This window comes from Carassius gibelio, chromosome B8, assembly GCF_023724105.1.
Source record: "Carassius gibelio isolate Cgi1373 ecotype wild population from Czech Republic chromosome B8, carGib1.2-hapl.c, whole genome shotgun sequence".
In the NCBI taxonomy this organism is placed as follows: domain Eukaryota; kingdom Metazoa; phylum Chordata; class Actinopteri; order Cypriniformes; family Cyprinidae; genus Carassius; species Carassius gibelio.
In genome coordinates, this window is record NC_068403.1 from 20,738,889 (window position 1) to 20,753,836 (window position 14,948).

The following is a 14,948-nucleotide window of genomic DNA, read 5'->3' on the forward strand; positions in this document are numbered from 1 at the left end:
ACTACAAAAACAAATCTGGATTGAAGAATTCATAATTTAATATTTCAAATGAACTTTTTTGTTCACTGAGAACATACATCTAAGACGGAGGGAATTTTTTAAAGGGAGCCACTGAGATGAATGAGAAAGAAATTGCATTTTAAGACATATGGTCAGTTGAATGGGCGGCTAATTATATCCATAATTATTTAACAATTATTTAGGCTGATTGGCCATGGAAAACCTACAATAGCTTTTTTCTTTTTTTAAGTTGTATGCACATGTGCAAAATCAGCATTAAGCAACTATAAATTATTGTCCTATAAAACGTTTTACTCAAACTCCACAAAACAATTGCAAACACAGGGATCATCCAAACTATGAAAACACCCAAGTCAAGATCAACCTGTACTTAACATTTTATTGCAAAGCCATCTGTGAGATTACAATCAGAAAATCCAAATATAATATATTTCTATTTAAAAGTTCACAAAAATGTGAATGGTCTTTACAGTATTCAATAAAATTGGTTCTAAATAAGACAAACAGAATGCCAGTGCATAATAATCCTTTATTCATTCAATTTAGTCTATATGCAGGTTCTGTATCACAGGTTTCATCAGAACAAAAACAAAATAAAGAGAAAAATAAACCCTCTAAAACATTTTTTATATAGCCTTTCTGTCTTTACATATTTTCTTGACTGAAAACAAAGCAAGCAGTGGAGTCGCGGGTCTCTGATGCCTCTAACATCTGAACACTATTGAACACGAGCAGCTCTGAATCCTCTCTAAGAGTTGCAGCTTCTAACTGAGTCAAGTGCTTAAAAGACCCACTCAATTCTTCCAGCAGAACAATGATTTCTTTTTACGTATTATTAATGTGTCTGATTGTGGAAGGCAGTTCTTAGGCAGGACAGATGAGAACAGCTGGTAAGAGCTGAATACAGACTGAAGTCCATGACTAGAGCTCGGAACTTAAGCTGGAGAAAATTATTACTTTGGTGGCATTTAAACAAACAAGCAAGAATGTGTTACAATCAGTAGTTCTGCGTCTACGTGCCTGACAGGAAGAAGAACTCAAATGCATATAATCTGCACCACAAGTTCTTCACTTTGTGCATTTTGTCTGCTGTTAGCAATGCTAAATGCTATTTCATTTATTTTTAAGCACCCTGGTTGAGTACAAATGTTTTCGATATGATGGAGGGGCATCTCTGCAGCTGGCTGACTGCTATCACAGGACCCCCCAAAATATATAACTGCAACCTATAACCAAGAACCATGTCTTTTTTTCCACCCTGTTTTTGGATAATAATTGAGCATCAGCTCTAAACTAGAGTGCCATGTCAAATGTACCTGCTGTAGAGCTCTTTAATTTAAGCACATGTACCTTCTGTAAGAAACACTGGAACACTGTGGGTCTGATCTAGAATACTGAGTCTATGGTTTGTACAATCACTGAGCTGCTGCACTTCCTGCGACTTAGTCAACGTCTGGAGAGGGTCTCATTCAACAGGGGCAAGGAAAAAGGAGGGAAACTGCTTTTGAGGGACCTAATGATACCTAAGCATATGGGAGGAATAAGGCAGGAGTGAAGGGTGGGCTTCAGCGTTTACTTGGTGTGAACCATAGAGGTGCTGAACAAAAGCTTCTGTTTTTTCTTCTTCTTCTTACCCCCTTTGTCATCTATAAAATAGAGAGAAGAACAGTCACATGGGTAACAAACATCATGGCAAACAAAAAAAGTGATTAATAAAAAAAATCTGCTTTTATTTATCCTCCGTTTCAGTGTTAATTTTATAATAAAAATAATAAGCTGATGGATCCCACCATATGGAGGAGAAAGAAAAAGTAAATGGGGACAATTAAGTGTTTTGTTCCCTAAATTCTTCAAGATATCTTTAGTGTTCAACAGAAGAAAGAAATGCATACAAGTTTTGTGAGTAAAAGACACTTAATTTTTGGGTGAATGATCAATGATTATATGAATCGTTTTCTCACCAGGGATGGGTAAAGCCTTGGCTGGAGTTTGACTTCCATGGTCCAGCTGTGATAAAGCCTGTTCAAAGGCCTGACTGAAGGAGTTTTGGAAACTGGGTACTGGGACCCGATCAGATCCGTCACTCTCTCCATCACTGTCTGCCCGAGGAGGGGCCAGGAACATGTCAGCTGTGGAGGAAAAAAAATAAAAATAAAAAAAAATCATTTAGGAATCAGTGTAGCCAGTGAGCCAACAGTTAAGCCAACTGATGACAGGATGCTCACCTTTATTTGGGGTGGTTTTAGGCCCGGCATCCACGCGGGCTTTCCCATCTTTCAGCATCTGGACAACATTAATATGGTACATTAAACCCTCAAGATGCCTTTGTTTTAATTACTCTATTTAAAATTTGTTTCCATTTCTATGGCTACAAAGTTGACTATTTTGTTGTTATAACCATGAAACCAAGTGCTTTAGGCAGTCGTAAACCTGAGCGAAGGACATGCAGTGAGAGTCCTCTTCCACACTGGCTAAGTTCAGAGACGGAGTGTGCTCACTCAGATTAGGAAACATCACTCCATCTGGAATAAAAACAGGCATTAAGCACAGGAGACTAACCACTGAAGGCCAGGGCAAGAGAGGGTGAGTGTTACCTGCTGAAGGGCTGCCGCTCAGAGGAGACGGAGGTCCCAGCAGGAACTCTGGGAGCTGCACCTGTGAGCCGCTCTGAGGCGGAGATCCAAAGGCAGGAAAATGCTGGAGGTTCTCCAGCCCAATGTGTACCTCTGGATCTGAAGACGCAAAGATAAACTCAAATCACACCCAGGCAAATCAATTACACCACCATGAATTAAGAGAAATGTTCTACAATCAGAGATTTGGTCTATTTTCATGAAAGTGTATCGCCTTTACTCCCATAAAAACTGGAATTAAACTCTCACATTTCCCATGTTTCCTGTTTTCCTCAATTTCAATCCTCTTCTCCCTTCTCTTTTCATCCCTTGCTTTCTTCTGTCTCAGGCGCTTCCGTTTCTCCAAGTCATCTGTCAGAAAGTGACAAATATATTTTTAAAAAAAGTGTGTGAACTAATACAATCATTTACCAATAAATTTTTTCCATTTTTGTCTCAAAGTTAAAGTAATAAAACCACAAACAAACAACATACTTGATTCATAAATACTTCAAGAAAGCTTTTTTTTGCTTTTGTTAATTGTATAATAAAATAAATAAAGATAAACCAGATAGAATACAAAAAAGAAGAGAGAAACAATTGTTAGTTGTTTTTTTCTTCTTTTTTTAAAGAATAAAATTAGAATAGAAAGTGCTAGAGTTAGACGGTCAAATAAAGATGGAAGAGACGTGCTTTTAGCTGATTCTTGAAGAATGCTAAGGACTCAGGAGTTAAAATTTAATTTAAAAGTCTGTGAAAGTGATTTGTGCCTATTTGGGATGGCACAATAAAGCCATGTTCACTTGCAAGCTTCTAGAGGGCACAGAAGTCTGAAGTAATTAATTTAGATATGAAACATACATCACTACTGCGGAGATGATGAGTCAGTGTCACCGACTTCAAGAGAGGAGTGACTGATACTCATCAAGGTCAGTAGGTTTTGATTTGCACTATACCCTTTCAGCAGCCCTGAGCTTAGAACAATGTTCGTAGAGAACATCAGACAGTCAAGGGGCAGAAGGGATCGTACGGGCTGGCCTGGAAGACAAGGGGCATACAGTGTCCAAACAAGATGTAAGAGTGGAGCAGAAAGTATCAGTAGCACTGTTAGCATCAAGAGATGAGAACAGTTTAGAGAGAGGAAGCAAAGATGAAACCATAGCAGACAGCCAGAAGGGTGAGAGTAAGTCATGTTAAAAGGTGACATGTGGAGGGGTATGTGTTTTAGGAACCATGTTGAGGTTAAGAGTGAGGAGGAAGTGATTCGAGGTGTGCAGTGGAGTAACCAGCACATGATCAGAGGAGCGGTGTCGTGTGTAAATAAGGTCCAGTAAGTTGCCTGATTTGAGAGTAGCTGTAGTTAACACTCGCGAAATATGGAACATTTTTCTGCAGATGAGCTTTTCAACCCCTGACTTTTGTTCGTCTCTGTGGGTTTCATTATGGAGTGGAACAGAGCATCGTTTGTGTTCATGTACCTGCAAAGCTGTCCATGGTCTCTTTTGAGAGAATGGGTGGCTCAAGTTTGAGCTCACACAGGCTGAACTCACAGGTGAGTGGCAGGTGAGAGAGGTAACGATGTCGACGGCGAATATCCTGCAAATTAAATTTGTCAATTAGTTTCACAGTAGGCAAGAAGCATTACAGAAGCAGTTCGAAACCTGATCCAGTGAGACTGTTGTAAATGCACACCAGCAAAAAGTGCATTTATCTGTAATGCTTCAGTGGTGCTGTGGCTTCAGACACTAGGCATTACAGCATCATACCACACTGCTCTTTCACACTCCAGTATAAAGTATTCAGTAAGCACTTAACTAGTATTCCATCCTGTGTCCTGACAACAGCTACTGCAATTCTGTGACATGAATGTGAGAATTAAGAGACGAGCGTGTACCTCGGTGACAGTCTGTCCATCAATCTCCACCACAGTAGCGGTGATAGACTGAGGGCTGTTCTCCAGGCTCCCGTACTCTCTCAGCAGACAGCGCACGTTCACTGGGTGCAGAAACATCTGCTGACCATCCTCAGCTGCAGATACAAGAGAGAAATAAGTGTCATATTTAGTATCCATTTCAACTGCTTATACTTTGTGAAAAATAGACAGAAAATTAACCTTAACCTTCATTACAAATAGACTAACAAACACACACACACCTTGATAGAAGTAGTAATATGGGCCATGATGAGCGGCCTGACTTGTCTGAGGGGTCGCTTCTAGCGGTTTGTCCTCCACAGCTCTTTCAGGCATCTCTTCGGCCCCCTCAGGAGCACTCAGAGCGGCCATCTCTTCCACAGGCTCCTCATGAGACATTTGAAGCTCATCATCAAACGCTGAAGCATACTGCAGAATGGGCTGTGTTAGGAGACATAAGTCATATTGAGCTTTTGTTACCGGAAATGTACAGTGATTTACTGAATTTTATAAACATTTACAGAAAAGTTAGTTTTCATTCATTTTGCGGATAAATAAAGTGAAAGTATCTGGTCCATGCCGTTTCTCTACATTGCAAACATTCCCATAGTAAAGTAAATAATATGAATCGGAGGTGAAGAAAAGAGAAGGTTTAAAATATGATACTTTAAAGAGTCTCTACAGAAAAAAATAAAAAGATTTTCTGGAGATAAATAACGTGTACTGCAGTTGTTCACTCAATCAGGTGACCTGATCACAAGCTCACACACCATTTGTGTCTCTCATAAAATTGAAATCTATAAACTTGCAACACAGCACTGGATTAAATCTTAGTCTTATGCTAAAAGAAAGGAGCACTGCCTCCACCAACCTTTGAGTTTGTGAGGTTCTTGACCACGGTCACCTCTGGAGAGGAGTGCTCAGACAGAGACAGTTTCCTCATGTCTGCCCAATCAACAGAACCAGCATTTTTACAGCCTTCCTTCAAAAGACGCTCCTCACTCTCCTGTTCGTTCAGAGTCAGAGATACAATGTGAGGGTTTTGTTTGTTTGCAGTGTTAGGAAAAAAAAAAAAAAAAAAAAAAACCGGCACACACACACAAAAAACCTTAAGTGTAACATAGCTCAATGCTTTTTCCGTGTCATGTCGCACTTCCAGAAAAAACTCAGCCTTTATTAAATGTCACGTTATATATTTTCAGATTTATAAGTTTACAAAGCAGACAGTTTATAAAACATTAAAGTCAGTAGTTCAAGCTGTCAGCCCAAATTCTCATCATTTATAAGTTATAGATTATTCATTGACTTGAGGTACAGGATGCAAAAGTTATTGAAATAGCTTTAAATGTAGTTTAAGCTTTTTAAGTAACTTACAGCAACTATGTTTTCATTTACTTTTGTGTAGTTTTAAGGTAACCAAAGTAATCTCAGAAAGTTATGCAATGCAATCCAAAGTCACATAGGTATTACGGTAATTTTTTCAGCTATTTTTGTTTCAGAAAAACGTTCACGAAACAGAAGACAGTTGCATGTAAATGATGAAGTTTGGTGCTCAGTGTTTTCCTGGAACAAATTACCGGTATACAATGAATTATAAGTTACAAAATTCAGTGGTTTTTTTTCCCACCTTATTGTTAATGTCCAAACAATAAGCAACCTATACAAACCACTTTTTCTAAACAGCAGCATAACTTGTTTAACTTGTTTCAGGTTTAAGTGGTTTGTAACTAGAGTCAAGGCAGCTTCTCCAACCCAACATTCATATATGCCAGCGTGAGTGCATGTGTACCTGCAGCTGCAGCAGGGCGCTCTGTATGAAACAGGCCTGTGGGTCGTCTTTCTCTTGGCTGAGCTGGGTTTGGAGAGCCACCCTCTCTTCAGCCAGCAAACTCAAAACCTGCTCCTGAGACGCCAACAGCAGCTTAGAGTATGCACGCAAATGCACATCTGCAACACATGAAGGAAAGTGCCAAATAAGGCCCACTCAAATAAACACCATAAAGGCTCACACGAACAGCAAAATGTCTCACCTCCAAAATGAATGGGCTCTTCCACCTTCACCCACTGACAGCTAGGAAGAGCCACCAGCGATCCTTTCTCTCTCCGCATCAGACGCATAGTGATGACGTTACCGGTCACGTACTGACGCGTCTCCATTGCAACCACACTAAAAGATGACAAGACAGGCTTCAGTGACAACGGTGAACAAACAGCAATGTCTTGACTGAAATAGGTCACTTCTATATACCAGGAGTTGACTTAAATAAAATAACAGATTTCTGCATCATGACGTTAACACTGATTTAAAAAAAAAAAAACTAATCAAGTATTATAAACTTGTGTTTTCTGTACGAACCTCTTGAGATCAGCGCTGTGCACGGCCTCATAGCAAATGGGGCACTTGGACCAACTCTTCTCACTCAGAGAGAGGTAGTGCAGCATGCATGGCCAACAGTAGATGTGGCCGCAGCGCGTGATGTGGGCCGTAACAGGGGGATACAGGCAGATCGGACAAGACGGCACCTCATGACTGTAGATGCGCTGTGTGGATAGAAAAAAAAAAAAAAAACAGCATGATGGACATACTGAGATTTGCAGAAAAGGCACTAACAGGATGTACAAGGAAGTGTGAAGTCTGACCACTTGCTGCACACAGTCCCAGTCCACCAAAGTGTCCGGATCAGTGAAGTGGGCTTGATAGTCTTGATCATCAATTACCACAAACTGGCAACTGGTGGAGAAAGGGAAAATGCACTCATCCGCTTAGCATTTTTCTCATTTTATCAGCTTACGATAACACTACAGTACACAGACATGATTTAATATCAATTCATATAAATGTGTGCAACATATTCTACTGTACTCACTTAGCCTGCAGGAAAAGCTCCTTGTTGAAGGGCTTGTGTTTGTGACCCCACTTGTTGCGGCGACCCCAGCAATAGTGGCCATCAGCTCCGGAGCCAAAATGGCCTCCTCGTGGCTCAAACGTGAAGTTGAGCAGGTGGTTCAAACTTATCTTTTTGGGTCCAGCAAACTGAGCCGGGCTAAACTCTGCCCGGCGGTTCTCTGCTACCTAATGATAGAATCCAACAGTTAACCCTGGTTAACCCATATAAGTACAGGTTTGTTTGTTTACTTTGCATTACAGGCATTATAGTAGTTAATTAATAAAAAGGAAGCATAAAAACAGCCATTCATGAAAGTGAATAAAAATCCAAAGTTTTGTTTAAACGCACCTCTTCTCTTCTCCCACCACCAGCGAGTCCATACTGTTGCCCCCCTCCACCACCTCTCTGAGGGGGTCTCTTGTCAAAATTCTTGCTTTTATGTGGCTGGGAGCGGCGTGGGCCAGGAAAGCTCTCAGCCTTGGCAAAAGTGGGCTCACGCTTGCGACTATAGCGCTTTGAGCCACCATTATTCTTGCCATCTGAAAGAACAAGTGGATGTTGTCAATGTCACAAATGTCAAAAAACATCCATATATTACTTTTAACATAACATTTATTAGACAAGGGGCTGTCCCAGCAACTTCAGAAATTTTCAACATTTTCTTGAATGCAATATTGACAACTTGTTTTGTTTTGTTTTTTGCTTCCATTATCCTCATTTGTAAATTGCTTTGGATAAAAACGTCTGCTAAATGGCTAAATGTAAACATTAAGTGCATTTTCCCTCAGCAAGCGGAGTTATTACTTTACTTTATTGGTTTATAGTAATGTGGACAACCTCTTTTAATGAAAAGAGCAGCTTTAGCCTCTACGGCTAATTTCCAGCTGTAGTCCCCAGCCAGTTGTTAATTGGCATACATCAATAAATACATTACAATTAAAACAAGGCTTAAGCAAGAGCTTAGACAAACAAACAAGGTGTTACAAAATTGAAACAGACAAGCAGGCACAAATTACAAAGACATAAAAGCAGGTCAAGCAATAAACTAGAGAAAATTGACACCAAAGATAATCATGCAAAGGCCACATTGAAGCACATATAAGACATAGCATTGAGACAGTCAGCAGAGATCAAGTGGCAGAAGCATGATCATGTCACATCTAGTGCGCACATCACATCTAGCATATTAATGTGTGCAGGTGTAATTGTCGATTAGCCAATTTTTAAGGTGTGCAGTAAAAGTCGAATGTAGAATGAAACTCGATGTGATTTTTCATTATTTTTGACAACATTCACAGTCTTAACCAATCAATCCAGTCACGTGCTGCTCTTTTTGTTTCAGAGAAGACCACGTGTTAAGAGCAGAGGGGTGTAAACACACACAACTTATCATCCGTCAGCAGAGACCGCCGTCCCGTACAGTTCCAAAGCCCACATCAAAAACCTATATGACACGGTTTTAGTTTTTATCCACAGTGATTTCATTGTGATATGCTGGAGGCTTTCCAGGGTCCATCTATAAGCTAGAGGGCAATACACCACTGAAGCTTTTCTTGTGGTCACATGGCAGACAAGAATAGATCCTGCCTATGATTCTCATGCATCTGATCTGCTACTAAGAGGAGGGGACAATAAACCCAAATATAAGTTTGCCCCTTGGGTAGACTGGAAATGCAGAGGAATTATATTAGTTTGTTAGGTTAGTTTATGGAAATTCAGTTTTGATTATAAGAGGGTAACACACACACACACCACCCATGTTTAGTTTACATTGGGAGGACATATGCACTTAGAGCTTAGACTGACACCAGAATAAATTACATAAACATAGGCTGATGTCTAAACCCAGTCTGAACAAGCTGGTTTAAATGACAAAATTCCATAATTAGCATTTTTTAATGCCATTTAATAACAAACAAACAGTTACAAAGGGGCAAAAACCCATGAAAGGCTACAAGTTTAATGAATATTACAACTTTTTTTATTCACTTTGCATGCACATTTTATCATGAAGAAATTAAGAATGTCATTCATTTCCAGTTACTTTTCATTTGTGATCCTGGTATTAAATTACATTTAATAATACTCATTAGATGATTTAAATGTCAATGAAAACGGTTCTGCCTGTCTTCCAAGAATGTACAGCTTTCAGCCTGTATGTTTTGTGCATATTTATTCTGGTGTTCATCTGTGTAAGAACTCATTTTCTGATAACATAGCCAGTGTACGCGTGTGTCACTCTCTTTAAATATATAAAAATAAATATCATAAACTAAATTCCTTAAAGTACTAATATTACATTTCCTTAAAACAAACTTAATTTTATCTCCTTAATTTATATACATGTAGTTCACTACATTTATTTATAATTAATAAACTTATTTATATATTATTTTACAGGTAGTTTAGTTTATTATTGGTTTGATTTGTTTAATAAGCTAACTTAAATATTTTTAACAGTCTTAAAAAAAAAAAAAAAAGACACCCCTAAAAAAAACATTTCAAGGAAATACCGCCTCTTAACAGAAGTTATTTTCTGGCACGGTCGATCTTGACTGATGTTGTTTTAATTCCTCTCGTTCGTTCAGGAAACGAGCCAATCGCTGGCCATGGCTACGTCATCTCGGCAGACAAACAACACCATGCCGTGAGCCCCAAACACAGACTTTCCCCGCAAAGTTGACCACGATAAGCGTGTATTGAACGCTGGTTCTCTACCTGTTTTGGCTTTAGAGTCTGCAGGAGTCGGGCCTGTAGAGCTGGAGCGGGGCGGGATCTTTGTACTGCTGCTGTTGTTGGCGTTTGGGTTTTTCTCCATATTGAGGCCGAACTGCGGAGAGAGAGCCTCCGAGCTCTCTAGCATTAAACGGGGAAAACGGGGAGAACAACGGGTCGTTGAGAATGCGGGTCAGGCGACGAAGGCCCTTAATCATTTCTGTCAAACACGGAGACCCCATTACGGCGACATCTTGACTACAAACAAACCAAGAGAAAAACAGAGACACAATCCAAATGTCTCAGTAAAAACACTGCTAACACAAAAAAACAAGTGCCCAAAATGCGGGGCCTCGCCCCTTAAAAAGCGTCGTTTTTCCTTGGCGTGGGAAGTGTTGCGCCCCACAAGGCGTTAACCGCTCTCCAAAAGAGGAAAACGGGTGAATAAACGGGTTTTAACCCAAATTTTAGTTCAGCTAAACAACGTCAGATATATGGCGACGAGTCGCCAATCGGGAACCGTATAAACACCCGGATGAGGGTTATAAGGATCGCAGGTTGACGTTGTGCGCATGCGTGGATTCAGCCATTCTGATTGGTGCAGTTGACTGCAAGATGTGATGTAATGTATGTGTAATCTCACACTCTCACACTTTTTATTGACAGATAAAAAGTATGTTTCTGCCATCTACGCGTTTATTGTTGTTCATATTTGGTTTATTCGAAAGAGACGTCTACAGACATAACAAACAGAAGCATATATTTTAATGAATACAGGAGAAAATACATTTACACATGATATACTCAGCACATGACCAGAGTTGTTACAGTAATATCAGTAATGTGAATGATATACTGCACAAAACAAAATACACAAATGTGTCTTGTGATATAAACAATGTTAAGGCTCCACATGAACCCTTTAATGTCAGTACATTAAATATCAGTATCTCCCAGATTACTGCATGATAAACTACTCATCCAAAGTATTTTCTTTGAGGGGATTTATGTCTCTTTATCACCATCATCATCATCGCTCCCATCTTCACCAGCTTCCTCCTCTCTGACATTACTCAGGGAACAGCTCAGGATCGCTCTCCTAACCTCTTGTTTCTCGGCTGGGTTGTGGACAGGAAAAAAAGAGAAAGTGTGTATACAGTATGGGAAACATCTACATCAGTGGTTGTCAGACTGGTGGATTAAAAGAATAGTTCAAAACGAACATTCTGTTATGATTTACTCAGCCTCAAATTATTCCAAACCTGAATTTATTCAGCAGAAGAAAGAAACCTGTACATGTTTATAGTATTGCATTTCCAGATATGCATGTATTGCCAACTGGGAACGCTCTTTTTCTAAATAAATAGATTTACTGGTAAATTGTAGTTAAAATTATGGAAGCCCTTAAAGACCATGCATTATATATTTTTTCTTTATTTGATATTTTTCTTGTGATCGCAACAAAGGTTTTCTCTTCACCTCAACATAACAAAATAGTCGTTTACTGTGATCTCGACCTAACTTTCTCATATTTTAACATAGAAAGCCGTTTTCTCATGGTCTACAACAAAATAGTTGTATTCTTGTGATCTCAAGTCTTTTTTGTGTGTTCTCAACCTTAATTTTCTTGCAATCTTGGCATAAGTTGTTTTTCCATGATTGGTGCTTAATTTTCTCACGATCTCTAGATTTAAAGTAGTTAGTTTTTCTTGTGATGTCAATATAAAAAATGGTTTTCTCATGACTACAATTAAAATGAATAATTATAATATAATGAACAAGAAAAAAAATGTATAATAATACTTATTGCAGATAATATACATATACATGGATTATTTGTTTTATCTGAGCGAAAACATTAATTTTTCTTCTGTTTCAGAGTTCTGAATCTTATGCCAAGTTCACACTGCACGATTTGTGAAAGTTGTTGGATCACTGATGTTTTAACACTGCACAACTATCTGAGATAGCATTCAGTTGCTGCTGTGTTCATATTGCCCGATGGATTGGCTGGCGACGGGACGTTACACTGCATGACTTTAGAATAGGAAGAATCAAAAAGTGCTTTTGGTCAGTTATTTATCAATTTCATTTTCAATTATCCAGGGGCCTGTACCATGATGGTAGCTGAACAACTTCAGAATTACAGGATAAGTTTTGAGAAGATAAAACCAAACCACTACAACCCGGCTTTGTTTGTACCATGATGCTGTTTATCAACTTTCTTTGTCAACTCAGGCTTTGATCCTGAGTTTGTGGAGCGCTTTCACATGAAATTCACATGACATTACTGGCGAACAGCCAATCACGAGCCTTGCAACACAAAGCAAGTTTGATTTACTTCTCGCGAGAGACCCAGCAAGATTCAAAACTAAGGGTTAAAGGTTTCGCTAAAGGTTAAGAGATTAAAGAATATGACAAATTTAAACGTCATATGAAAAATTAAGGAGGACAAATAAAATAAATGATCTTGCTCTCTCAGTGCAGTGACAAACTTGTTAAGTTAGTTTATACAGTTGAAAATATATAGTGATCTAGACTTGAATGTAAGGTCAGATTTTTTTTTTTTTTTTAAATAGTGCAATCTATTGATACATCTTATTTATATTACATGATCTTTATACATTAATATTTATGTAAAATAAACGGTTTATAATAACTGTTAAACTAAAATTGCTTGTGTGCAGAAGAGAAATAATAATAATAATAATAATAAGAAGAAGAAGAATCAAAATAATTACATAAATCATAAAATAACTCCGTAATAATCAGCCAGACTTATATATATATATATATATATATATATATATATATATATATTTATATATATTTTTTTCAGCATTAGTGACCTTTAATTTGGAGCAAGATAAACTGGAGTGACTTTGTGTCAGACATGTGTCACTTCTCTCGCATCTGATTGGTCCAGCTTCAGTTTGAGATCTATAACCAAGAACATAACCTGCCCCAGAGCAGGTTAGCCGTGGAGTGTAAGTTACTATGGCAATGAATGCCCCTGAAAGCCAAGCCACTTACGTGGTACCTAAAACACAGGATTGGTGCAAACTAACCTGAAATTTACCTGGATGGCCAGCTAATCAAGCTTCATGGTACAGACCCCAGGAGTGCCACATTACCAAGATAGTGACAGCCGGACCCACCCAGTATGAGCTTCAAAAAGGCTCTTGCGGAAAAAAACTACGGGTGACATCATGGACACTCAGTCCATGTTTTTATACAGTCTATAGTTCCAACCCTGCTCCAACACACAAACCATGTATTTTTCAAATAAGACCGATGGACGAGATTGGCTGAATCAGGTGTGTTTAATTAGGATTGGAGCTAAACTCTGCAGGGCTGTGGCTCTCCAGGAATTGGGTTTGACTCCCTGGCAAAAGCTGGCAGTGTGAGAAAAAAAAAAATCCTATTTTGCTGAGAAAATCATATGTAATAAGATTTTTATTTTTATTTTTTGGTCAAGATCAGAAAGAAGATAAAAATAATAGTAATGCACGCCCTTTAAGAGTTTCTGTATATAATTAAGTATATAATTAAGGACTGTAATATAACAGAAACTTAACTTACCATCTGTCTTGCAGTCTGGCAGCATTCTGTGGAGCTGTTGTCTGTTATATTTAACAAGGAACTTCTGACATGTTCTAATCGTTCCTGTGGAAGAGATCATGGACTGCTGTAAGAGCACATGGTGTGGAGTTTGGTGTCAGATGGAGGCTGAACTAGACAGAAGCTCTCTTACCTCCGACATGTAAGCAGTTGAGAAAGCACTGCACCTTCTGGCCTCTGTTCTCGAGGCAGGTGATGAAAGAAAGGGCAGACCAGATGAGTCGATAGTGTTTTTTCCTGCTGCGTATCAGGACCACTCCAGTGTGAGCGTTCAGGTATTTCACTACAAGAGATTTGACAAGATTGTATATTTCTGTAATGAAGCATTGAAGTGAGCTTTATAAACGTAGTTGCACCGCATCAAAACAACGGTAACGTAAAGCGAGCAGCAGTCTGATTATTTCTTAACTGGTTGAGATCTTAATAGGCAGAAAATAATAACAAGCCCAGTGTTCACCTATCACCCCTATGTTGAAGAGCGCGGATCCGTAGTCGCCGTGCGCTCGGTTCACGGCTGCTCGGAGTGTGTTGTAGATGGTTCTGTCCTCCAACAGCTGAAGACTGCTCCGATCAGGGACGCAAACCTCACACAGTAAATACCTGGACGGGTCACAGAATAACGAGAGGTTAGAACTGTTTATAAGTTTTTAAAAGCGCAAAGTAACTCTTTTCCATCATTACCTCGACTTGAATCGGACCATATTTCCAACACGTGCACAACTAGCTTTGAAAACACTCTGCTTTACTTCCGGGTTTCTTTTGCCCAATAATAGTCCTCGTGGCCAAAGGGTGCGGGTTAACAGCTTGCCTCAAAATCATTGATGTATTTGTTTAATTACTTTAATAACACATTTTAACCAGTATCACTATAGTCACAGTGGCAAAATCGTACTTCTGAACACCACTACAATAGAAACAGAAGAACATTGAGTATTGTGTGAAAGGGAAGGTTTCAAGGACTATTGTTTTTAAAATGTTGGTTTTTATTTATTGTGATTATACAATAGATCAGTGAGTTATTTACAGCATTAACAGTATTTGTTATTAGACATCCCATTTATTCTGGTTTAAATTGTCTTGTTTTATTTTATTTATTAACATGTAACCAATCAATTAAAAACCTGCAGAAATGTGTAAATAATTTAGGAATAAATATTTTGCTAAATAAATATATAACAT

General features: G+C 38.8%; 2 protein-coding genes across 2 annotated transcripts; both read right to left on the minus strand.

Annotated features, from left to right (window-relative positions):
* Positions 1 to 530: 530 nt before the first annotated feature.
* LOC127963233 (RING finger protein 10) lies at positions 531 to 10,682 on the minus strand. The gene is made up of 17 exons (XM_052563010.1): positions 10,152 to 10,682; positions 7,782 to 7,972; positions 7,413 to 7,618; positions 7,186 to 7,276; positions 6,902 to 7,086; positions 6,576 to 6,712; positions 6,335 to 6,492; positions 5,417 to 5,551; positions 4,788 to 4,986; positions 4,528 to 4,661; positions 4,112 to 4,229; positions 2,904 to 3,005; positions 2,616 to 2,753; positions 2,452 to 2,543; positions 2,247 to 2,304; positions 1,983 to 2,150; positions 531 to 1,667 (listed from the first exon to the last, which is right to left on the minus strand). The coding sequence occupies exons 1-17, from the start codon at positions 10,294 to 10,296 to the stop codon at positions 1,594 to 1,596; spliced, it is 2,331 nt and encodes a 776-aa protein (XP_052418970.1). The 5' UTR covers positions 10,297 to 10,682; the 3' UTR covers positions 531 to 1,593.
* A 212-nt stretch (positions 10,683 to 10,894) lies between these two features.
* On the minus strand, positions 10,895 to 14,584 carry pop5 (POP5 homolog, ribonuclease P/MRP subunit). The gene is made up of 5 exons (XM_052563012.1): positions 14,451 to 14,584; positions 14,227 to 14,369; positions 13,903 to 14,052; positions 13,731 to 13,814; positions 10,895 to 11,266 (listed from the first exon to the last, which is right to left on the minus strand). The coding sequence occupies exons 1-5, from the start codon at positions 14,468 to 14,470 to the stop codon at positions 11,154 to 11,156; spliced, it is 510 nt and encodes a 169-aa protein (XP_052418972.1). The 5' UTR covers positions 14,471 to 14,584; the 3' UTR covers positions 10,895 to 11,153.
* Positions 14,585 to 14,948: the final 364 nt, after the last annotated feature.